General features: G+C 45.6%; 1 protein-coding gene across 1 annotated transcript; it reads left to right on the top strand.

The window, feature by feature from the left end:
- The first annotated feature begins 242 nt into the window (after window positions 1-242).
- Window positions 243-18,179, top strand: LOC143280642 (growth arrest and DNA damage-inducible protein GADD45 alpha-like). Its single transcript, XM_076585368.1, has 5 exons — window positions 243-468; window positions 7,462-7,569; window positions 8,280-8,400; window positions 14,221-14,569; window positions 15,496-18,179. The coding sequence occupies exons 1-4, from the start codon at window positions 407-409 to the stop codon at window positions 14,515-14,517; spliced, it is 588 nt and encodes a 195-aa protein (XP_076441483.1). The 5' UTR covers window positions 243-406; the 3' UTR covers window positions 14,518-14,569; window positions 15,496-18,179.
- The last annotated feature ends 8,877 nt before the right edge of the window (window positions 18,180-27,056 follow it).

Below are 27,056 nucleotides of genomic sequence, written 5' to 3'. Positions count from 1 at the left end.
GAAACATCTCGGTTCCAAAACAACCCACATTTCTTCCGACAAATCACGGAAACTACCGATCACCGCTGCACGAGGCATACTGATTTTAATATTCATGACAGACCTCCCGGCGATTCACGAAAACTGCCGATTACAGTGACGTGGAGAGATAGTTTGCTTAATATTCATGACGTTGTTTCCCTTCTCAGCCAATCAGAGGAAGCACGAAGAAAAGGTTGCACGCGTTGAATGAATGCGTCATTTGACCAGCTGGCAGTGAAGCAGACGACACTACGGAACGAGTGCGTTAGTGAGTTACCCGCCTTCGGAAGTCTGATCAAAGTTTTTGTGGTTCGTGTGCATCTTGCACCAGTGTCAGTGATAGCAAATTTACCGAGAGTCTGCAGTTTTTCAACGATCTGAAGACATGACCCTGACTGACTGCGAAGAGAGCGCTTGTTGCAACAGCATGCAACCCACCCTGGATCAGTGAGTTGGACACATTTTATTCTTTTTGTGTTCAGTTATCTTGTCCTAAATATTTTCCTGCCCTTGATTTTATGGGTGAGGTATTGGAAGAAATGTCTCGTTTTCTGTATTGGTGCACTGAGCTATATTTTGCAGGAACTGAACGGTTGCCAGCCGGTGACTCAGATGGACAGGTTGTTAAGGTGTGCAAATGATCTAGGTTCTTTGTTCTTGTCAAAGTCACAGAGGTAGCACTGAAAACTTACACTGATGCAGAACCTATGATCCACACTCACTGATGAAAAAATCGTGCATCAGTGGTCTGCATACTGTACTACTTAATTTGTATCATACAGCGTGTCGGCCTATGCATCAGAATTCAAAACTAACATAAGTCCCGCTGCTGCAATATCTTTCGTTGTTGCAAAACACTTACATAAAAAGTAACGGTACACTATCGATACAGAACGCTTCTCGTCCAACAAACAGGCCTCAAGTTTGACACCGCTACACTCCACCTTTTTTCTTATTTTTCCGAATGCTCAAATCGGCAAACATCTTCCACCCTCCCTCTCCCCGCCCAGTCCAGTGCATGCATGTACACACACACACACACACACACACCATAGACTGCCGTGGTAGCGTGCCCGCCTGATACGGGTTTGACTCGTGACGTTGTGACGTCAGAGGAGATCGCGGCCACTGAGCTTGCTAGGTTGCAAGGGGCAGAATAGAAAGGGGAGAGAGAGAGAGAGAGGGGAAAAAAAAAAGAAAAAAAAGTCCCGACCATGACTGTGCCAAAATCTCACACAGCCAACCTGGCTCACCTGAGACCGAGGGAACCTGACTGACTGACTGGGCCGGTCGGTGTGTTTGCCCTTTGGCTTGTTTCGGTCAAAAAGGAAAGGCTGGACTATCCGTATCCGTTATCATCCTCCTGCTGCCTCCGCCTCCAGCACACGCACGCACCAACACACGCACTGATACATGCACACTGACATACATGCACGCGCTTCGTCCAAAATCGCCGCGCACGATGTGAACTGATGGACGCTAAACCGAACACGCGCACGCATACACAATGATATGCGTGCAACCACACATATATAATGCACATATGCGCGCAAGCGCACAAATGCACACCGAAATGTGAATAGACGTGAAACCGGAACACACGCATGCCGTGCATACATATGCGTGCACACACATATATAATGCACATCATCCGCGCGCAAACGCACACATACACACACGCACATACGCATGCTGCACCGGCCGGCCCACCCCCACCCCCATCCCCCCACCCACACACACACATTTCATTTTGGTGTCATAATACTGTAACATGTCAAACTGATGCAAACCAGGTCTATCTGTTTGCACCATCAGTACCACATTTCGCATTTCCTTCCTACCAGACCTTAAAATATGCCTTTATTATTCCGACTCGATACCATTAAGATAACAAAACAGCACATATATACTGTCATGCAGACGGAGCTGAAAGTCTTGTTGTTCGATATAAGTTGTAAAACGCTAGCCGAGATCTTGTTAGCTGACACACTGATACACTTTTGCACAAGAGTCAGATTTTCCCATTCATAACTTGACAGCCGGATGGTTTTGGGAGATGGGGGGGGCCGTTTAACCTCTGCGAGACATCCGAGATAAAAATAGAATAAGCTGCCTGTTGTGAAGATCTCGGTGGGCATAAATATTGCAAGTTACACTGATGTGCCTGAAATGCAGAATTGTCCGGGAAGAAGGAAGGAGGGGAATGCCGTGTGGGAGAGCAAGGTAATTTCAAATGCACTTGTGACGGCCGGCAAACAAACCGACGTGGAGAAAGTGTGAGATTGACGTGACATTGAAGTCTGGTCAAGTTCTAACACAAAACCCATCTTACACACACACGCACGCGCACGCGCGCGCACACACACACACACACACACACACACACACACACACACCGACACACACACACACACACACACACATGACACACACACACACACACACACACACACACACACACACACACACACACACACACACACACACACTATCACGCGGCAAATGTAAAGACATTAACTCTCTCCATACGAACGGCGAAAGAGACGACGTTAACAGCGTTTCACCCCAATTACCATCATCAAAATATTGCAAGCGGAAGGCTCCAATACTGAAGAGGTGAATGTTGACAAAGAATACCACAATTCTGACGACGGAAGCTAAAGGTTGGGTCATTGAGACACCTACTGGACATCCGAGGGGTCTGTGTAGAGGAGAAGAGAGGACTGGCCGTACTGAGTGAGTTAAAAGACTCCGGCGGAAATAAAGCGCACATATTAACAACCTGACAGAAAGCGATTGCCGAGAGAAACTGTCAGACACACAGACGGCCAGCGCATCCATTCGATGTTAACTTGACTTCTTTAGAAATAAAAATAGTAATAAAATTTAAGAATATAGAACTGAAGGGAAAAAATCACAAAAGAAACAACTTCCCAGACAAAAATTCCCTGGTCGGCTGAAGTAATTGATACTGGCGTTGTGTAGCACCTGCGAATGAAAGAGGCCAAAGTGCAAAGGCCGGTCTGCCTGGAATCTTGGGAATTTCCGTCGAATTCCAAGGATGGACGGATCCCCACACGTTGATATGAATGAAAGTGGAGGTAACCCGGAGCTCTGATAGGTATACATGACATAAAACATCAGAAACCTGAACTAAGGAAATTGGTTTGAATGCGGAAGCATTGACTCAGGGTTTGGGCGCGCGCGTGTGTGTATGTGTGTGTGAGTGTCTGTAGTATGTGTGTCAGTGCGTGCGTGTGTGTAGTATGCCAGTGCATGTGTGTGTCTGTGTGTGCGGGCGCTGGTATGTGGTATTCGGTGTGCGCGTGCCGTGTGAGTGCGCGCGTGTGACTCGGAGTGTCAGTATCAGCATGTGCGTGCGTGCTTTCGAGTTCCGAGTCAGGGTCGTGTGTGTGTGTGTGTGTTTGTGTGTGCGCACTTTATTTATCCGTTCTTTTAAATTGTTTATAATTTCCGAAAGCGTGATCTCTTGAAAGTGATTCATCAAACTAAGTCCGTATATATAATGCCCTCTTTGATAGGGAGTGTGGAGTGAACTGAGAATGCAGCAGAAGTCTGCACGGACTTGTTGATAGGAGCTTAAGAGTCAGTGTAGTGTCAAGAGCTGTTGAAAACCCTGCACAAAATTCTCTCTCTCTCTCTCTCTCTCTCTCTCTCTCTCTTTCTCTCTCTTTGTGTGTGCATCTCTCTCTCTCTCTCTCTATCTGTCTCTCACACACACACCGTGCACACACACACACACTCTCTCTCTCTATCCATCTATCTCACACACACACACACACACACACTCTCTCTCTCTCTCTCTCTCTCTCTCTCTCTCCGTCGCTCCCCCTTCTCTCCTTCTCCCCATCCTTTCAACCCTCGGGCCTCATGACTGACAAACGTGACTCACCCACATGCCAGTCATGAGTCAAACTGCGAGCAATCCCTATTCTGGGACCTCGCTCCTCCTCCTCCTCCTCCTCAGTCCTCCCCCACCCTCCAGCGGAGCGCTTGCGATTCGTGATACACCCTCTGCAGGTATTTTCGGGTGCCGGAGTCACGCGCGCGAAACCGTTACAAATTTGCATATTGTAAATATTCATACGTGTCGTCCTTTTAGTGGTTCAAGTCAAACTGATAAATGAATGTGGGACAAAGTAACGATTTCGATTTTTTTTTTTTTTTTTTTTTTTTAAGCAATGAGTACATCTTTAACCTTCTAACACTCCGTGAGAAGGTTTTACTTTAAGTGGATTTGCACAAGGTGTGTGTGTGTGAGAGAGACACAGAGAGAGAGAGAGAGAAATACCTCATTTTGGTCACAACAAATAACGCGTGCCCGCACGATCGGCTCATATGATGTGTTTTGACGACCAGAACTGTTTGGCATAATAAAACCTTACCGGTTTCAGTCGGTGGTTTCGGCCGCCAAGTTTATGAGTAACGTGGTACCGTGTGTGTGTGTGTGTGTGTGTGTGTGTGCTTGCACCCGTATAGTGCCAGTGTATACGCATGTGTGTGAATGTATGCATGAGACTTGGGGGGGGGGGGGATTCTCTCTTTCTTGTTTGTGTGTGAGTTAATGTGTGTGTGTGTGTATGTGTGTAGAGACTCTCTTTCATTCGACATACATTCATTCAAAAGGATACAACTTGTCAGTCACACGCAACATACAGTGCACATACCCGCGCGTGCACACAGAGACTAGCAAACACGTACACATGCTGTGCATCCTTTACATACTATAAAAGAATAGCGATAAATCACACTGATTCACAATGCATGTACACAAAATCCAAAAGATGCGCACATACACGAACCAAAACATAGGCCTGCCGCGGTGCATGTGGATTCTTTTGTTCGAATTAAAGTTATTATCTGTGAAGAGGGAGAGAGAAGGGGGTGGGGGGGGACAGAGGGAGCAGAAAACTGCAGATACACACACACACACACACACACACACACACACACACACACACACACATATATATATATATATATATATATATATATAATGTTTCTATTTGCCACAGACACATCACGCGAGGGCGAGGCGTGAAGGGAAAACCCTGGAAAAAGGTTTCTTCTCTCCCTGGATCGATCCGAGGAGCGAATTATGTATACATGCGTGCATCAGCCAGTGTTGGCACCCCCCTGAAGACTGGCAGCTGATCCCCGCTTGTCAGTCAGAACAGGGCTGGGTGGGTTTATCCATGGTCACAGAGCCATCGTTCGACACAGATATGTGCTTCCTCGACTCTTTCTCTTCTCCACACACCCACGCGCACATATACACACACACGCACGCACGCGCGCGCGCACACACACACACACACACACACACATTCACGAGCTTGGGCTTACTACTGACAAGAAAGACAGCGACTTAGAAGAATAACTAGAACTGCACTGACCAAAGAACGAAAAGAAAAGAAGAAGAAAAAAGGAAAACAGAAAGAAAGAACAGACACAGCATCCCTGAGAAGGCGTCCTCAACTTGGAGGAACATATTAGAACAAAAGCACAACAAAAACGTCTGAGCACGTAGAATTCTTGAGCTGAAACAAAAAAGTCGGACCATGTAGGATTCTTCAGCTGAACCAGTGCAGTTGCCGTTCACATGCCTACGCGTCTACTTTCACTCCCGCAAAAGCCTACTATCGATCACCGAAGCACAGATTACAAGAGAAGATTTTTGTATCGATCTATTCAGTTCAGAACCCGAATGCAGCAGGGCTGCGTGCGAGAGACCGCATGGTCTGTCTACTTTGGAGCAGGGAGCATGCTCCTTGAAGTCACCAATCCGTCTCTATCTTTCTGACAAAACACACAGACATAATACATGTATAGAATCACATGCATGCATAATTCTCTCTCTCTCTCTCTCTCTCTCTCTCTCTCTCTCTCTCTCGCACAAACCGTCTCTCTCTCTCACTCACTCACTCACTCACTCACACACACACACACACACACACACACACACACACACACACACATCCAACCTCTTCATGTGAATCAAGAGCCGCTTAATCGGCGACAAGGGCCGGGGAAATCCCAGTACATAAAAAAAAAACCCCAAAAATCCCAACATTTTTAACAGAAGACTGAAAAAGCAAAAAGAAAAAATAGAGGGAGAGGGTGGTGAAGAAAAGCACCAAATTTATGAGCTGTCGTGCCGACGTTGGAATAGAACGAGCGTGTGGGAGTTACCCTTGGGAGGACATTAGCGAGGAATCAGTATGCTGCTGAGGGAAGCGACATTTAACTGAGATGGCTAATAGACCACTGCCAACACCCCCGCCCCCGCCCACTGCCCCATGCATTCTGTATTTTTTTCATGATTAATGTCGGGGAAAGATGGTTGAGACATGCAGAAGAAAACGTTTATAGAGTTTTAAAAAAAAAATATAAAAAAATCGGCGGCGGAGGAGGAGAATAATGTCACAGGACGAGACGAAAGTTGTTTTTTTTTTCTTTTTATAGACGTGGGAGGTGTTTGGGAGGGAATAAAAAAAAAAAAAAAACAAACAAAAAACTTTAAAATTAAAAAAAAAGATACTGGCCATTTTTCTTCAGTCTCAAAAAAGTCGTTTATAAAGAGATGCATTGGGACTGGATTTTTCACCTTTTTTTTTCCTCCATATGTGAAGCCGGATCTTTTGCGTTCGTGGTCTGCAACTCTCACATTCACACCTATAATTATACGAGTGGGCTGTTACGTGTATGGCCGTTTTTACCCATGTAGGCAGTCATGGTATTCCGTTTTTATGCGAGTTGCATGCTGGCTATGTTCTTGTTTCCATAACGAACGCAGACATGAATTACGTATTCAACGTGCGTATATGATCCTCTGCATGTGTATACACGCGAAGGGGGTTGAGGCGGGCAGGTCTGTCCATTATATTGGCCCGTGAGATCAGAGAATTCTCCGCCCATAACTCAGCAGGTGCGCCGAAACAGGGATTCGAACTCAGGACACTCACGCGCGAGAATCCAGCGCTCTCTACCGTTCGACCACCGCACCCATCGACTGGCGATCTGTTTGACATGTGTGTGCGTGCAAGCGTGTACGTGTGTGTGTGGACGCGGGAGTGAGGGTGGTGGTGGCGACTGTCTCATGTGCTTTTTGTCTGTGATATAGACCTTTGCATTAATATATATCATACACACACACACACACACACACACACACACATATGCATACACAGTGTATGTGTGTGTTTATGTGCTGGAGTATGCGTCAGTGTAGGGTGTGGGCGGCCCGCATGCATCCACACACAGGGGGGGGTGAGTGTGTGGGGGCGTGAGGTGTCTGCCCGCACGCTGTGTGCGATCACTCTGTGCCTCGTGTCTGTCGTAGTAAGGGCCATGGACACAGTGTGTTTGTTGGTCAGTCAGTGCCGGTGTGACCAATGCAATGTTTGCCTGTTGGTGCAGACAGGAGAGCCTTGCCATAGGACTGGCCCTGAGGGAGGCCGTGTGGCAGGCCCAGGAGCAGGGCAGGCTACGCTGTGGGGTGATGGAATGCGCGCAGCTCTTAGAGATGTGAGTATTGCACGCACACAAGCACGCGCCCTCGCGCGCGCGCACACACACACACACACACACACGCACACACACACACACGTACCACTACACGCACGCACGGGCACGTGTACACAAACACGTATGCACACACAGGTAATCACTACGTACTTGTTGTGCAATGTGCTACTGATGTAACACTTAGCGAGCATGCGCGGGCTCGTACATGCTCTCTTTCTCTCGTTTGTCTGTCTGTCTCTCTCTCTCTCTCTCTCTCCGTGCTCTACTTATCTTCTTTGTTTCTCTCATATTACGCATACCCACATGTCATTAATTAACGCTACAGTACATTACGAAGCACGCACGCACTTTAAGTTCACACACACGCGCGCATGCACACGTACACTCAAACGCGGACACGCACACGCGCGTGTGCGCGCAGTCACTGACGGCAAAGAACGCGAGGTCATCGACCAGTACAGAAACTAAACAGCTGCAGTGCTCAACATGCTGCAAACCTTTTGTATTTTTTCTTTTGACTGCAGTTATGCGATGCGTCAGATCCACACGGTGTGTCAGTGTGTGTGTGTTTGTGTGTGTGTGTCTCTCTCTCATTCTGTGTTTCTTTTCTGTTCTTTTTCTTTCTTCTTCCCCCCCCCCCCCCCCCCCCTTTTTTTTTTTTTTAAACATGCCTCTGAAACTGATTTGTGTCATGTGTCTGACGTCATCAGTGACCCGTTCAACGTCATGATGTGCGTCATGCCAGTGTCGGGGCCCGATGACGTATCGGGCATTATTGAACGGACCCTGATCGAAGCCTTCTGCCACGAGTATCAGATTCGTCTAATCAAGGTTCGTGCATACACTCATCATTAGTCCACTCATCTGTGCTTCTCTCTCTCTCTCTCTCTCTCTCTCTCTCTCTCTCACTCGCATAACCCCTTTCCTTCCATCAACTGTTCTTTCTGGTATGGATGTCCTGAATGTGTCATCGAGGTGATGTAAACTTTCCCTCCCTGTCTCTTTCTCTGAATGTGAGTGTGTGCATTTGTGTGTGAGTGAAGGCGCACGCGCACGTGTGTGTATCACGGTCTCTATTCCTTTCTGATGACATAACTTTTTTTAAATTTTAATCTGCACTGATAATAGAAAGAAACGGATAAAACTGATAAAAGCTAGGATGACTGTACTCTATGACTAATCAGTGAATCAGCTCTCTCTCTCTCTCTCTCTCTCTCTCTCTCTCATGATTGTGTCCTCGCTTGCTTTCTCTTTCGCATTATCCATTCATTTACATGATGTAATCGCAGACAGAACGTTTTTTTGAGTGTGATTGTTGTGACTGAATTTGTGTATGTGGCAGGGATGAGGCGTGTGGTTGGGGAGGTGGAGGTGGAGGGTTATAGATGGGGAGAGGAAGGGTAGGTTGGGTGTGGACCAAATATCGTTGTGTGGGTCAGCGTGTTAACGAGAAATACACGTTTGACTCAACACAGGGCATGCGAAGAACTGTAGGCAACTACAACTGTAGTGTTGTAGACTCTACACTATAAATATAATTATACCAGTTTGCAGCCGCTGCCTAAAATTACCGACATAAGTGTTACATTTCTCACGTGCGCAAATAGTTTCCGGCGCGTAAGTTTGTTTGGTAACCGTGTGCGCTAAACTGCAGTCGTTCCCAGGCATTGTTAAACAGTTGTTTTTTCTCGAAAAACGCAAGCACGTCTTCAATATGTGCTCCCAAAGTGCGTGTTAATTAATCATTGACTGGCACTTGAGATTAAATAATCCAGAGAAATGTCATATTTAAAATATCATTGTTGTTGAGTAGTATAGTGTGTACGCGTGTGAGTATGCGTGTGTGCGTGCGCGCGTGTGTGTGCGCGCGCGTATGTGTGTGCCAATGTGTATGTGTATACGTCAACAGTTGAGTCAACGCTTTTTTTTTTTTTCTTTTCAAGTGCTTGAGACAGAAATTTTTGTGAACCATCTCAGGCACAGGTCGTTAGTTTGTCGATCAGTGTTTTGTCTTTCAGATTTTGTGGTCGATGTTACAGGTAGTGCGAGTGTCCACCCGACCTGTACTGACATCGTGTGGGATATCCCACTCGTGTTAAAGTACTGGTATTACGAAAATGTCAGCGATAGGGACTTGTGCAAACATGCACCAGCCTTGCCACTGTGTGTGAATGAACACACATTGTATGACAAGAGTTCGTTGGGAACTCTCAGGTGTATCTCAGTCTGTGTGTCAGTAGGTCGGGGGCACAGAATATATGGGTCCACTTTTTTTTCTTCCTTCACTTAACGTTTACCTAGTTTGTTTCGGCAACATGCAACCCGCGCTGTTTAAGTATCCACTGCTAAAATAACCCCCTCCCTCTCCCACGCCCCCGCTCTCTCTCTCTCTCTCTATATATATATATATATATATAATAAGTATATCTTGATGTGGCTGGTCTGAACTGCTTCCCAAGAGAAACTACTTTGCGTGATAAGTTCTCTCTGTCTCTGGCTTCGGTGTGTGTGTGTCTGTTTGTGTGTGTGTGTGATGGCGCTGCACGCGCGGAGATGAGTATGTATATATGTCACAGAGTGTATAACCGAGCATGCTTGTATATGCTTGCGTTTTGTATCATATAGACTGAGATCACTTGTTTGTTTCCCATGTATGTATGGCATTTTTCGTTTTTTCATGGCAACGCCGGTGGTTTTGTCCGTAATGCAGATTCAACTGGGCTATCGCGCGTGCTCAGTCTTGATGACTGACGTTTTGATTACACAAATAGTTGACATATTGTTTAAATGTCAAGACTGATAAGCTATCCCAGATCTTAGTCCAGTCCTTTTACACCCATAATCTGTTTACATTTTGTACATAATTATTTATTTAAACAGTTTGCATTTGTCAAAATATTTAACAGTTTGCGGCTCAAATAACTGACGACTACAACGAGTACTGACCATTGAATTTCCACGATATCTGCAATACTTGCTTTATGTTATACAGAAAATGGGATAGATATTGGTAAGAACTTTTCCTTGTATGTGTGTAACTTTCTAACATGACTTTCTTGCTGTTTAATGACAGCCGTAACATGCTCGAGCATTGACGCGATTGCACTCACTGACGCACATGCACAGCCGGGACTGCACACACGCATATACATACGCTCTCGGCTCTCTCGCTCGCTCGCTCGCTCACACATACACATTCATGAGTATGGAGATAAATGTATACCATCTATTACAGTTCACAAGTCTTGCATCAGCTGCAAGTTAATAACGGTAACTGACACAAGCCGTCACCGTATAGGCCAACCACGAGGCTTGTTTAACAGGCCATTATAGGCCTGTAATTATGTGGAGCTCGGTGGCTGTGTATTACCAGGCTACATGTCCATATTAAATTAAGCTATATGACGGTATGTTCACAATTAAAGCTTCCCAGCATAGAAAGTAAGAATATCATTTTCTACTGTACCAGTTGCATACCACGCTCAGTCATGGTCGTCGTCCTTACTATCTACTTGTTTGATCAGTCATGCACCGACTTAAGTGATTATCACCTTCTTTTTTTATGTCGTGAATGTTAGCTCGTGATTTTGATTGCCGCAGCATCGATGCTGAGCGTGTTTGCTGTGGGTACAAGTTCATTGTGTGCATGCAAGCGATGTCAGTTCATGCGTTAACGAGTGTGTGAATGAATGAGTGGGTAGTGAAAGTTTGTGTTTGCACATGCATAAATAAATAGATGCGTGCACGTGTGCGCGAGCGCACTGACGTGTGTGCAGGGATATTTGCAGGTGTTAGGGACGGTGGCTGTATAAACGAAAGCACAGTGCTGTGCACTGCACATAGCACCAACACGTGCGCAATATTTGTAGACATTCTTCGTCGGAGCATTCTGAGTAAACCGTATACACACATGCACAGAATAAATAAATAATGCAAAATGAAGACAAATTGCAGCAACCTTTGACCCAGGCAGCTGCCCCAGATTCGCCCCATCCCCTTGACCCCGAGCAGCACGAGTGCAGTTGGCACCCGTTCACGTGTACCGCGGGTCGACACCACGTCCTGTTCCGAGCGTCCACCCCACCCGCTTTGCTCGTCAGCCGAGGCTCTAGCTCTGAGCTTGCTGTGCAGGCGGAGCTCTCGACTTTGCATACTTTTCAAAGTCGCATTTGCACGAATGTCGTGCACTGCAGTCATGCACACACACACACACGTCACCCACTTCCCGTATAACCCACAACGTCCATCGTGCAAACCGCCCGTACGCTTGTGAACAGACAGTTGTCTGGCTTTCCTGTCTCTGCGACGGCAACACGTGCACGCTCCGAGCCCCCCGCAACCAGCCCGGGCTCGCTGCTGCTGAATATTCATGAGGCGAAGCCGTGGGGGTTAAACTCGGTCGTCGTGTAAACATTGCCACGTGCTTTTGTTGTCAGCGTTGGCAAGGAAGGTGTGTGTGTGTGGAGCTGCAGAGATAGAAGGAAAGGGGTGGAGGTGGGAATGGATTAGGGAAGGATGGGTAAAGTCGGTCGATGACATAAAAGAGTGAGGTGCGCGAATTAACCTGTTGCAAAAATCGACTTCTTACTGATGCCATAAAATGGTGCAACTGTTCGCTTTTTATTTCTAGTAGTATTTTTATTAATTGATATGCAGCCAAACGCACGCGTGTGTTTTCGCTCATGCACGCGCATGCACATTTTCATACACGCGCGCGAGCGCGCTCCTTGAGGTTTTAGTCGAGAACAAAGCCGCTGTCATGTTTTAATTTAGAATGGCCTAATTATTAGTCCGACACGAACTGCGTGCAATAGAGTTCAGCTGGTGACAGCCCCCCCTTTACTAACACCGCTTTCCTATTTGCGCAGCCTAAATAACACAGCCAAGGTCGTTCTTGTGGCTTTTTTTTTTTTTTTTTTTTTTTGGCTTTTTCTTTTTGCTTTTTTTTTTTTTTTTTTTGTGGGCCTGGACTTCCTATGCAAGTCTTCTGTTTATTTCACAATTTGTCTGCGACACTTAAAAGGTTTCTTTCTTTGTTGTTATTTTATGCGTCCAAAACACACTTTTCCTCCTGTGCAACTAGTCCCGTATCCTTTATTTTAACCGAGGCTTGGGCGAGGCCAGAACTGCGGGAAGAACAGTGAACTTGGTGTAACAAAGTACAAGGACGGCCAGTGATCCGAAACTTCTACGCACTAATAGGGTGGGCTGTTGTGAACCACAGAAGGGGGGAGGGGGGGGGAGGGGGCTCAGTATTCATGGTCATCCACGGCACAGGCCACGAACCACACTGACACAAACATGCGGACACGCATGCACACACGCATGCGCGTTTGCGTACACACGTACACACACACACACACACACTCACTCACGTACGTACGCACGCACGCACACACACACACACACACACACACACACACACAGAACAAAGTCATCGAGTGTCATGAGGAATGAAATTAATGTCGGTCACGGCAGTACTGTTGTTTGGTTCTGAAGCTGACAGCGTCCCTACCACTGAGGCCATAAAACCACGTGTCCTGGGAGATACCGATAATCGGGATGATAGATACCAGGGATGGCTGCATTTGGACAAACAACACTTTAAATCCGGCCCGTGTTTACAAGTTAGCATAAACAATTCTTTTTGATGGAAATGGAAATATCGGTGACCGAAAGAAGTTTGTAACGGAATCACTCACACACACACACACACACACACACACACACACACACACACACACACACAAACTACTACTACCACTACTGCGACTACTGCTCACACACACACACACACACACACACACACACACACAGTCTGACTCACTCGGGCTTACGCACATACAGATCTGCACGCACAAATTGAATGTTTAATCTGAACCAGTGTTGATCGCATGTTGATCCCATAAAGATGTTGATCACAATGTCGATCGCACAAAGAATTTCTCTTGTCAGAAAGAACAGCGAAAAACAACACCTTTACCACCTCTTCCGCCGTCCGTCCCCTATTCCCCGTCCTAACCCCAACACGACAGCCGCTGTTTGACTGACAGCTTGCTCAGGAATCTGATAGCATCTCTCTCTCTCTCTCTCTCTGTGTCATCGTGGGGATAGGTATGGGGGGGTTAAGGGGGGGGGGGGAGGTGGTTGACGTTAACACCAGAACTTGATAATGCAAAGTATAAATCACCATAATTATGACCATCATGATCACCAAACAGGAAACGACACGAAAGTAACACAAACAATCGTCATTTTCAGATTAATTTCGGACTAATAATTGTGAATGTCCCGAGCCATAATGACGACGGTACACAGGCTAACGAAGCCACGCGTCTCAAGAGTTAGGCTGATTCTGTAATTAGACAACGTGGTTTGTACAATGTCAAAGAAGGGGGGAAAAAAAGATAACCAAATTAACTATTGACACAATTTTAACGTAACTTAGTTGGCGGAGGGGGGAACGAAATTAAGAGAGAGACACACAACGTTACACATGAACATTGACGTCACGTTGCAGGCTGCACATGACTGACATAATCCTCATGCAAAGAAAGAAAAAGAAAAAAAAACACTGTCGCGCAACTAAGTTTGACGTCACTTTCCAAGGAACATATGACGTCATACCCTAACAATGACATCGCTTTGCAGGTGGACAGCGTCAACAAGCTGCGCAAGGTCCTGGAAGGTCGCGAGGGCACCGCGCGGGCCGCCCCGAGCCCGGCGGAAACTGGGCTGCCACCGTTGGTGGCAACCCCCAACGCAACTCAGGTTCCCACCAGCACCGCCACCCCTCTGTGGGAACTGTGCCGCTGTGTCCTGGTGCAGTACCCAGAGAGCGGGGAAGCGAGCGAGGAGGAGGAGACGGTGGCCCAGCACTACAAGAAGACCACGGTGGTCGGCCACGAAGACAACTTCAGCGCCGTGGTCGCTCTACCAGACGACTGACTAGACTGAGGCCTGCGCCTGGTCTGTGCTTGTGGAAATGAGATGGATGGAGGTGGGTGGGTGTCGTTAAAGGATGGATATGTGAAGGCGAGCGTGTGTGAGAGAGAGAGAGAATCTCAGAATGAGAGAGAGTCATTCTTTCCATGTCCACTATTCTACGTAAATGTACGTTGTGATCTTCGGTTTGGTAATTGAGCAGTTTAAGGGATTCATGGAAGAAAACTGGGTAGATGATTGGAATGGGTGGAAGCATAACAAAGAAAAATAAGAGAGGTCCACAACAGGAATGTCTGTGAGAGAAAATGGTGGGAGAACTGGTCTACATTGCTGCTGATTGCACACTTCAGAAGCCAATGGATGGAAAGTGATATTTTTTTTTGGGGGGGGGGGGGGGGGGGGGGGAGACTAATAGAGAATTTGTTGGATCATGATTATGAGTGTGAGTGTGTGTGCGTGCGTATGAGTGGGGGAGGGGAGGGAGCAAAAAATAAGTGTAAGTTAATTAATGATATATATAAATTGGTGCTTGTTGGAATAAACTGCATTCGTAGTGTTAGTCATCTGACACGAACAGTCATCTAACACAGTTCGTTTGTACTTGCAGACTCTTGAAACCGACCTAATTAAAAATGGCTTTAAAAAATCTTTTTAGATAGTTCATTCAGTTTGAACTATGTGATATTCAGAAATTATGTTCTCAGGGCCAAATCATTCGTTACTATGATACGATAATGAATTTGAATGCTTGTGTACTTAAGTAGAAGAGGTGGGGGTGGCCGTATTACTGTATTTTTAACGACTCAGTTCCCTATTGCTCCAGTTGTTAATTTCACGCACAGCGAAATCTTTTTTTTTTTCGTCAGTATTGCAGAAACCTTTAATGACATTTAAACATCATAATGTCTGATTCTTCGACCAAAATATTTTGCTAGTAACTTGACATTTATAATTAAAATGTTATATTTTTGATCTGTGCAGAATCATCTGCTTCCTACAAAAACCTCCTGCCTTGCAACCCCAATGGGGCCGCCTTTGATGCAATGAGGTTCGTCATCGTCATCAGTTTGGCGCCGGGTCGGTCCAAGCATCATCATCATCGCTCTTGCCAGTCTTGGTGACATTCTCGCACCAGTCGTCACATCCTGAACAAAGACTACAGCTCAGGAGGGAAAATAACCAACAACAAAAACTATGGTGTGGTTTCATGTTCTCGCTCTGGCTGACGTCAAGACACAGATGGTGATCTATTTCGACCCTCCTCCATCACAAAGTGTTAGTACTTGGTTTTGATCTTCAGGAACAACTGCAGTCGGCACAGACAAGACACTTTTTTTTTTTCTTTTTTTTTTTTTTTTAACAGGAAACAAAGGGGCTTGGTGGTGGTGACATGACTGGCTTGAGGCCATTTCATTCTGATGTGTGACATATAAGAAATGCAGGGTTGTTGTTTTTTTTTATCTATATGTCTTGGCTTCCAGAAGGAACACTGCAGAGGAAGAAAATGAAACCCTGTAAATCTCTACTATAACCCAAGTTGGTTTCGCTGCAGTAAAGAAAAAAATGGGGGGAAAAGCTAGAATAAAGATTGGAAACAAGTCCAAAACACACACACACACACAAAAAGAAAGAAGAAAAAAACCGTGCACGCCCAACAAATCTGACAGAGGCAAAATAAAAGGAGAAATGCTTCCTTCTTTTCCTCCAAACCACATTAAGACTGAAAAGACATGTGGGCAGCTGGGTTCATGTATATGTCGGTGCCTCTGTGAAACTCCTAAACACCTGAGGCAACACAGATATAGCTGATAGAAAATTCCTTTGTCTGCAGTCAGCGTATTTACTTCCAAACATACATGGCAAAACATACAGCTGAAACAATATATCCTTTGTCTACAGTCGTTGTATTTACTTCAAACACCTGAGGCAAAACAGACACAGCTAACCAATATTCCTTCGTCTGGAGTCATCGATTTTCTCGCAGATCTTTGAGTAGGTGTCATATTTTTCTTCCCTTTTTTATTTTCATATCATATGCCTTTTTATTTATTCAAAACAAAAAAGCATACTCCTGATTAAAAAAAAAAAAATCTTGTTCAGCTGAAACGTGATCTCACACTCTTTAGTTCTCTAGACATAAAACAGAATGTACATATGTATCTTCAACGACTCATAAAGAAGGTCAAATGAAACCGTAATTACCTGAAGCTATCTTTGGACAAGCGGATGCTTTTCAGTCACAGCACTTGTAATTGCCTTCTGCTTGACGCAGGCAGATAACCTGACCAGTGTGAACTGTTGATGATTGACTCAACTTGTGAACTTATACGGGTTGATGAAAAGGAAAAGATTCCAGATAACAGTTCTTTTGGCTTTGTTCAGACAGGATATCAGAGAAAGAATAACTTATGACACAGCACAAGAATGTCGGAATATGTATGAGAGGAGGAGATTTATGACACAGTACAAGAACATCGTTTAGTCAGGTTTATCAGTGCCACTGGATCGTTATGATAATTAGATTTTTCCTCTTTCTCTCTCTCCAATTCATTTGTGCTTCAGCAAAGCTGTTTTGCAGTCAAAAATTACAGTCGTTAGAAGCATTTTTGTTGACGTTCCACTTTAGTTCATCTTCACAGTTGTGCAAATGTTGTATCTTTTAAGATATTATCTAAGATAAATGAAAGTAAACTTCCATGTTTTGTAGAAACAATGAAAACAGTTGTCTCTCAAGTTCACAGAGCATACTGCGGTGAGAGTTTACATCAGTACTGCTTTGAGCATGCATGCTTGTGCTTCTTTTTTTTTTCCTGTAAATTGATGAAAATAACCAAAATCTCCAGACCCGACATATCACTCTTTTCTCGTGTTATCTCCCTTTACCTGCAGGAGACCACATGTTTTTCTCTTTCACTGTGTATTACGATTATGTGTGTGCGCGCCCTCCGCTCACGCGCGTGTATGTGTATGAATAAGCCTATTCTGTGTGTGTGAGAGAGTGTGTAAGCTTACTACATGTGTGTGTTAATGAGTTAATCTATGAGGAAAGTGATAAAAGGAATGGAATGGCAGCTTGAACCCCACACCGTTTGTTTGCGGTGACTGCAGAGGACTGAGATAAAAGAGAAAAAAAAGGACTGCATAGAAAAATAATAATTCTCGTCTTCGACAGCAAGAAAAGCACGTAAACATTTCAAAGGAAAGCAGTTGAAATTTTAAAGTGATAAAGGATATTATCTATTTCTGTGTCCAGTGACAAATGTGGTTGACCTGTATAAATGTACTTTTTTCTTTCTGTGTGAAATTTTCACATTGACTGATGATTTTACATTCTATGTCAAAAGTAATTAAGTTGAATGTTTGTTGTTGTTTTTATACTGTTCCACTGTCCCTATGCCATATACTGTACATATAGATATGTAACTGTGTGTATATGTGTGTGTGCGTGCGTGCACTGACGTGCGCTTCGTTGTGACTTTAACTGTACATAACATACATAGCCAGTATGACGTGAAAATGTGACGATAGCATGATATGTACCTGTACAAATCGTTTTTGTATGTGTGTGTTTGCTTGAGTTAAATGTTTCTAGTGTGATATGCTTTCTTTTTAATCGAGGTAAAATGGCTATCGATTGAATAATAAAACAAAGTGTGACATATTCATAAAACTACTTTTTTAGTCATGATTTTGATGTTTATCTTCTTCTTTCTGATGCTTTTTCTCTCTCTCTCTCTTTCTCTCTCTCCACCGACATTTCTTTCTTGGCCTATGTATTTGTCACACATACAAACACACCTATTTCTTGTGCACATGGGCGTACGTAAGTTTATGTTGCAATATCACATGTCCACGCACATCGTTCTGTCCATACTCTATAATTGATAATTATATCCACTATGATAAATATTTCTGAGCACTTGCCTTGAATGTGAATTTGGACAATGAAAAACGACTGAAAAAAAAACAAACAACTGCAGTATACAAACTATGAGCAAAGGTGTAAATTTACAAACCAGTCTGTACCAAACCAAACCAAAGTCTACCACATTCCGTTGTTTAGATCAATCTCGAGCACATGCGCATTCACGTACTCAAACACAAACGCACAGACAAGATAGTGTCAAGCACATACGCATTGACGCACCCCAGCAAACACAAACGCACAGACAGAGAGAGAGCAGGGTACGGTGGTGGTGGTGGTGGTCGGGTATGGCGGGGGGAGGGGGAGAGAGGTTCAAACTAAGTGCAGGAAAGGGAACGGAAAGTGAGTGGCAAAGACAAAACGTGGAAAGGATTCCGTCTAGACACCAGACAGCCTCCCCACGTCTCTCTCTCTCTCTCTCTCTCTCTCTCTCACTACCACTGAAGACCCACACAAACCAGACACACAAACAACCCGCTTACTGGTATCCCATCCCCAACCAATCTCATCAAAAACATGAATACAAGGTCACATGACAAACAGACCAGCTAAGCCCCATGGCGACGAGCCGCGACGAACAAGGTCAGAACCAAAACAACAACAGTAACAATATTACTTAATAGTGTTTTCCATTATGATTATTATATCGACCCTTTGGCATATTCCTACGGCGTCTTGTCTCGGCAGACAGTCTTGTGTGGCTAGCTATGCGTTGCTTCAGGCTGTCAGGCAAAATTAACGAGCGGTGTATCAGCACCTTAATTATGACTGGGAGAAAAGGTCGCTGTGGTGTGGTAAATAACACTGGACGTTCTTCTTTTCCCTTTAGGGCGTGTGTGTGTGTGTATGTGAGTGTGTGTGTGTGCGCGCGCGCGCGGCGCGCGTGCGTGTAAGATACTGTGAGTTTGTGTGATGCGTGTGTGTGTGTGTGTGAAAGTTTGTGTGTATGTTTGTGCGTGCGTGTGAGCGTATGTGTGTGTGTGTGTATGTGTGCTTACGCGAACAGTGCGCGCGTGGCCATACGCTCGTCTCTCTCTCTCTCTCTCTCTCTATATATATATATATATATGGAAGGCTCGGCTTAAATCGGAGACTGGCATCAACTTAACAGTTGGGCCAACAGCAAAGAGAGAGCTGTATGATCAATGGTTTCTTCGCGAAAATGGGAATTCATTTACAGTTGAGTCTTTTTTGAAGGACTATGACTCTCAAACTCAGAGACAACATTGTACTGGCTCTTGGTGCTGCAGTCTTGGAGGCCGGCTAGTTGGCCTTCGGGAACCATCCCAACGACAACTCTCCTAACAAACACATTCTTGGCCGAGATAATGAATGATGCAACTTGGGCAAGACTCCACTATAATGAAATTCTAGCCCATATAATCGGGACAGCAGTTGCCACTTCTGCTGTCCTGACGACAAGCACATACACACATACATACATACATACATATTCATTCATTCTCTCTCTCTCTCTCTTTCTCTCTCTCAATACAACTGTAATGATGCCTGTGGCCTAAATGCAGTTAAAAAGTTCGCATTCTGTGTGAGACAGAGAGAGACAGAGACTGAGGGGGCTTTTCTCTCTTTCTCTCCCATTCTCCCACCCCCCTCTCTCCCCCCACTCTCTCTCTCTCCCTCTCTCTTCAAGGACAAGCGTGATGGCAGTATGGAAATACCGACACCGGCGGTAACTCTCTGTTCAAGGCCATTACGTGTCCTGAATTTGAGACAGAGAACGAGACGACCAGCCAAGACAACAGACAAAAGTACCAGTATGCGTGACACTGCCTTCTCAGTGACCAAAAAGATGCGCGGAGTACAGATGAACTGAGGTGTCAGAACCGGCGCAATGTTTTGCTGCTTGTCTACTCAGTACGCCGCTCATCGGAGTCAGTTATCCTTGATGTGTGTAATATGGCGGCCGGCTTTCAGTTTTGATGTTTGTTTCTTGTTTTATTTATTATCAATTGCGGAGTTTCTTTCTTCTGTGTGGAGCTTTCCTATGTCATATTTTATGCAAATAAGGGGTCAGAATTTCAGACAAGTGTACTGTCGCTTTGGCTGGCATTTTGGTTGTGTCGATGCCATTTGTGCTTTTTTTTCTTCTTCAAAGTTTCTTTTTTGGGGGGTGGGGGTGGGTGGGGGGTTGGTTGGTTGGTTAGTTGGTTGGATGGTTTGTTGGTTGGTTAGTGTTTTTATCTCTATTCGTATCAACAAAGGGTAATGTGCATAGCCCAGAAAAAATTGATATTTTTAACAATTTTTCGCCAAATGTAAAATTCAAAAATCATGCAATATATCTAGAAGAAGAAAAGGAAAAACCGGACTTGGGCAGGGATCAAAACAGATCTTTAGGAATGGGAGACACTACACACACAAGTGAGCTCTTTGCTGTTTGCAATTGTAGATCAATCTGGTAGGTGGAATAGAGAATTCAGAATTCAACCGACTTGTTAACAACTGACAAAATTTCCACAGAAGAAACGTCGAGCGTGCTCTGATAAACAAAAAAATCCTTCCGACCAAGCGATCACTAGTTTGATAGAAAAGAAGACCGTATATGTGCTTTTGTATCATACAAGGTTTTCCCTATCACTACCCCCACGCCCCTTCCGCCCACCCCCCCACCCCCCCCCCAACATACACCCCGCCCCCTACCCCTACCATACTTCTTAAAAATAAAGGAATGAATACAGAGTTTACCTAACGACACCAATTCAGTCCGCAGACACATATTCAGTCAATCAATCAATTCATCCATTAACTGACTGACCAGTCCACATAATCCTGTGATGAGCGGCCGTTCCCTTCAGACGAGCAGATGACCGAAATAATGGAATTTTTTGTTGTTGTTATTTTCCTCGGCTGTCAAATCAAGGTGAAGGTCGAGGCTGGAACTGGTGAAGCACGTGCAATTTCAATTAACATAACACGGGGTTTCACGCACACATGCGAGCGTGCGAAAGCGCACACACACACACACAGGCACGCACAAACTTGAACACACACTGAGACACACACACACACACACACACACACACAGGGAGACAGAGACACAGAGATAGAGAATTTAAAAAAATTAAAAGAAGGGGAACTATCTGTTTTGTTTGACTTTATTGCGCGCCTGTTTTACCTCTCTCTCTCTCTCTCTCTCTCTGCGACTCTCTTTTCCACTGTTCCCCAATCGAACAGTGTAAAGGAAGATTACGTGCGATTTTCAGTCAGCTTGCAGTTGGAGGGACGGAGGGGTGAGACCTGACAAGCTCGTGGCTGACCTTGGAATACGCCCAGTTTGTCCCCGATGTAAACAATGGCCGTGTTGTCAGGAGAGTCATTTCGGCTCCTGGCCATAAAATCCGCTTACGGAAGACTCAGTTGGCACTATTTTTAGCATCGTAGGGCTATTCATTCATTTTGAGTGTTCATCAGTCTTGCACGTACACACTGGCACGCATGGAAACGCACACCGTGACGCACGCACTGATGCACGCTCTCTCTCTCTCTCTCTCTCTCTCTCTCTCCGGCTCTCTCTCCCACGCACGCAACTGAGCATGCACACATGCACACTCAACATACACACACACACACACACACACACACACACTGGCACAAGACAGAGGGTGAGAGAAATGAGGCGGAGAGATGGATGTCTGAAGAGGGAAATGAAGATGGGTCAACATTATATTTTGCCATACAACTAGTTTCGATAACCTAATTTGGTTTCAGTCTGCTTGTAAATCTTCAACAAAACTTACAATGTATTACCTTTTATTACCTCAGTATAAGGAACACTAGCAACCAGTTCCTTGATTAAAGTAATGTTACTATTATTATTAGTGATTATTATTATTACGACAGTAGTAGTAGTAGTAGCAGCACTGAGCAGCAATACTGAGTCAGTAGTAGCAGTAGTAGTTCTTCCATGGAGCCAATCTTCGTTGGCCTCTTCACGTCCGTCCACTGATGGTCTAACAAACCTGTAACCCATCCATCGCTCTATCGAAACATTTCCATTCATTTTTCTTCGTCCTACATTTAAAGTCAGTTCCCTATATAGATAGTCCAAAACAACTTGAGGGCACAAATTTGATTGGCACAAATCTGCATAGCTAAGGTCATGTCCAAGAATACGGCCATGAAATCAGCCACCGTGGCGAAGCAGTTTGTGTATGCAGGTTAAAGCCGTATTTGGTGTGGATGACTGCAAGAGGTGTGTTTGTTGAGTTTTGCCTTAAATCTCTCTCTCTCTCTCTCTCTCTCTCTCTATCTCACCACCGTTCCGTGCCGCGCCGGCGATGCAGCCACTGGCAACAACGCAAGCACAAACCCTCTCCAGTGTTTACCGCAACAGGTGTAGCAACGTGACCAGTCAAACATATGCCGCTGCCAGTGTCTTCACACACGCACGCAATGCTCTGTGTGCGTGTGTGTGTGTGTGTGTGTGTGTGGACAGACAAAAACAACATGGTGACGGTCATGGTCACAGAGTCACGCACAACTCTGGCAAACTGAACTAACTGCAACTCGGCGCCAGGGTATTATCATCTGGTCAACGCACGCAGGAGACAGAATGCAACTGCACACAGACCAATATTAATTTGTTTTGGTCTCCCGAGACGGAAGTCAACGAACTCTTACCTTGCAACTATGTAGTTGTTGTTTTGTTGTTGTTAATGTTTATGTTGCATGATTTCTTTTTTTTTTTCCTTTTCTTTTTTTTTTTTTCTTTTTATCAAACTGAATCAGTTAGTGTCCTTTTTTCTTCTTCTTCTGCTTTGTTTGTTGGTTGGTTTGTTTTTGTTCGTTCCTGATGGTTTATTGAAGTGGGTGGGACAGGTGTGCTTACCAACTTTTTTTTCAAACGTCTTTGAAAGGCTCAGTCTTTAATTGACCTCAGATGTCACTACAATTTATACGCACACACGAACGCTCACGCACACACACACACACACACAGAGTGAAATCAATGTCTGTATAGGAATATGTACACACACACACACACACACACACACACACACACACACACACACAGAGTGAAATCAATGTCTGTATAGGAATATGTCCACACACACACACACACACACACACACACACACAACGCAAAAATCTTGTGGTTTATACATCTACTAAGCTACATGCAAAATTTATTGCAGACATTTTTTTGTTATAAATGTTCAATGTTCCGAGCTTGTCTCTTTTCTATTGGATTCATTTACAAGTGGGGGATAAACGATAACAAAACGGTCTAAGTTACCATACGACAACCATGACATCAAATAGCCGGCCAAAAGTAGCCCGCGGCACACAGGAATGTAACAGAGACAGACATAGGCAGAGAGAGACAGGCAGATATTACGACCTGAGAGAGGGAGAGAAAGGGGAACAGAGGCAGACATAGACAGACTAACATTATTATTCAGACGAGAGAGAAGAGAGAGCCCGAACACACACGGATACCCGAAAGAGAGTTCCTGAAAGGAGACAGTAACAAGTAGACAAAGGAAAAGAGTAAAACCACCAATGCCATCGTTTGACACTACGTATATCTCTCCTCCTCCAACCATTTACCACCATCCCTCTCTCCACCCCCCACCCCCCACCCCCCGCCATCTCTCTCTCTCTCTCTCTCTCTCATCCGAAGATCATAAATACGCACAGACGTACGAACACGCTGCACGCCGGCATTACACTGCCGCCATGGTGCACATTCTCATGCATCACTCATTCGTGTACGGGGCTGTCCAACACAAACAAACGCTTGCCAAAGCATGATTATATTCTCGACCATCAAAAATATGCATGGCTACAAGTACACGCGTGCATGCACGTGCACACACACACACACACACACACACACACACACACACACACAGATGATAACCCGGAACCCACTGAAATCATACCACCTTACTTCACCCCACCGAAATCGATCAATGGGACTCAGCCCATTGAAACCCCCTCACATACCTTCACACCAAACCGCCCCCTCATTACTCCCGGCTCCCATTCCCCCTTCACTCCCCTCTCTCTCTCTCTCACACACACACACACACACACACACACACACACACACACACACACACACACACAGAAGCACCACACACACAGAAGCACCACACACACACACACACACACACACACACACACACACACTACCGTCTGAAAAAAAAAACAATCAGCAGACTGGAATGCCCAACTATACATTGCATGCGGAGACTTGGCTTCTGGTCTGGGACTGATGCAGTCTGTGAGCACGCCCCCCCCCCCCCCCCCCCCCCCGCCCCCCCCTCCACCCTCCTATCCCACACACAAACACACACGCACACACACACACACACACACACACACACACACTACAGTCTGAAAAAAAGAAGCAATCAGCAGACAGGAATGCCCAACTATGGCATTACATGCGGAAACTTGGCTTCTGACTGGGATTGACGCAGTCTGCCGTGAGCACGCGCGCGCAAGCACAGACACACACACACACACACACACACACACACACACACACACACACACACACAAAATACGAATAGTGTCTCATCTGTCAGTGATGGTATGAAGCGATATATCGCAGTAATATTAAAACACTGTTCAACACATCTTTTCTAACCGCCATCGATGTTCAAGTTGATATAATAATTCTATCATTATATCATGGTTTTGTTGTTTTATCACCAAACAGTCCAAATAGCAGCTACGTGTTTATGAAGGTTTCAAGGTGTTTCTTCTTTATGATATAGAAATCTGGAATGGAAAAACTGATATCAAAGCATTAAGAAATCATCACACACACACACACACACACACACACACACACACACACGCACGCACACACGCACGCACTCACGCGCACACGCATACACACACACACTCTCTCTCTCTCTCTCTCTCTCACACACACACACACACACACACACACACACGCACACACACATACAGATAGAGAGAGAGAGGCTGGAATTCTGTGCCACACTGTCTCGTGACCTGATTGAAGATAATGTATATAACCCAGTTTTCTCTTTGACTTTTGCAGCTCTTTCTGGGTCTCTGTCTTTCCGATTCGTTCTTCCTCTTCTGTCTGTCTTTGTCTACCTCTTATCTGCCCAGCCTCTCCCCCCCCCTCCCACTCACTCCTCTGTGTGTGTGTGTGTGTGTGTGTGTGTGTAGCATTGTGTAGAACAGACCATGTTTCAGGGCGGGGACTGGATGTAAAAAAAAAAAAAAAAGCGCGCCAGTGTTTATCTATCATCCTCGAAAATAAGAATTTGTCTTGTCCTCTCTCTCTCTCTCTCTCTCTCTCTCCGAGTTTCTCCGTTTCACTCACTCCCACCCACCCACTATCTCTCTCTCTCTCTCTCTCTCTCTCTCTCTCTCCAATTCACTCACTCCCAACCCCACACCCCACCCTTCCTTTTTTCTCTCTCCACTCCTCCCCAAAATGTTCTTCATTCCCTTCTGTCCTCCTCCCCTTCTGAGGAATTAGTCTCAGAGCCAACACAAACAAACTCCTCTGAATTCCTCCCAAAATAATAAATACAGAACATGCATGCATACCACCTCCCAATCCTTTCAAGTTTCCGCTGCCCATCCTTTCCTCCCCACCCCCTCCTCCACCTCCCCACCACGCCCGCCTCCCCTCCTCACCCACCTGCTCACCCGCACCCACCCATCCAGCTTAACACTCCCTTCCTCCTCCCTCCCTTCCAAGCCAGCTCAGGCCGGACCACATAGCAGCCAGCGAAGGTCGGACAACATATAACAGAAGAAGACGACGATCTAAACGACGGCAGGGGAGGAAGAAGACCATATTTGGGCAGCAGCCGGTCTCTGGCTACTTTCTTCTGGCGCGATCAGCTTATCGGTCTGTGTAGTCAGTCAGTGATGATGAGAGGAGGGGTGGGGGGTAGACGTCGTAGTCAGTGGGGGCGTGCGTAGCCGCGAGGGTGGGGGTAAGGTATGGTGTTGGAAGGTTGGGCGGAGAGGGGTAGGTGGAGGGGGGAAGCGGGTGTGAGGGAGACTGCTACTGCTGAGACATGGGTTGTTGTTGTGATATCAGTCAGTGATCGTTCCGGGATCAGTCAACTGCCGTCTCGTTATTTTATTTTTTTTTAAAGGCACTGGGAAGGGAGTGAGGGGAGGTAGTTTGTGGGGTGGGGTGGGTGAGTGGGTGGGGGTCTTTTATCGTTGGTTCCTTTGTCTGAATGTGTTTATTTATCGAAGGTCTGTTGTTTTCCCCCTTTCTTTTCTGTTTAAATTCTATTTGTATGGGGGGTGGGGGGGGATTCCACTGTACGCGCGCGCGCGCGTGCGTGCGTGTGTGTGTGTGTGTGTGTGTGTGTGTGTGTGTGTGTGTGTGTGTGTGTGTGCGTGCGTGCGTGCGTGCGTGTGTGTGTGTGTGTGTGTGTGTGTACTGATATGTGTGTGTGTTTCCACTGTACACGTTTGTGTGTGTGTGTGTGTGCGCGCTGACATGTGTGTAGGTATATGTGTGTTTGCGTGTGCGCTCGTGTGCGTGCGTGTGTACGCCGTCACGGTGTGTCACTAAGGGTAACTGCGGGGGGGGGTGTGAACATGCGTGTGCGCGCGTCTATACATGTTTGTGCGTGAG

This window comes from Babylonia areolata, chromosome 3 (genome assembly GCF_041734735.1).
Source record: "Babylonia areolata isolate BAREFJ2019XMU chromosome 3, ASM4173473v1, whole genome shotgun sequence".
NCBI lineage: Eukaryota > Metazoa > Mollusca > Gastropoda > Neogastropoda > Buccinidae > Babylonia > Babylonia areolata.
Note: the sequence above shows the minus strand (reverse complement) of the source record. Positions and strands in the feature narration are given on the sequence as shown.

What these genes read in the sequence shown, in the direction of transcription:
- LOC143280642 (XM_076585368.1), top strand. Translation starts at nt 407, where the DNA reads ATGACCCTGACTGACTGCGAAGAGAGCGCTTGTTGCAACAGCATGCAA. An exon ending in ATGCAACCCACCCTGGATCA is followed by an intron (nt 469 to 7,461) that starts GTGAGTTGGACA and finishes CTGTTGGTGCAG; the next exon opens with ACAGGAGAGCCTTGCCATAG. An exon ending in TGCGCGCAGCTCTTAGAGAT is followed by an intron (nt 7,570 to 8,279) that starts GTGAGTATTGCA and finishes TGACGTCATCAG; the next exon opens with TGACCCGTTCAACGTCATGA.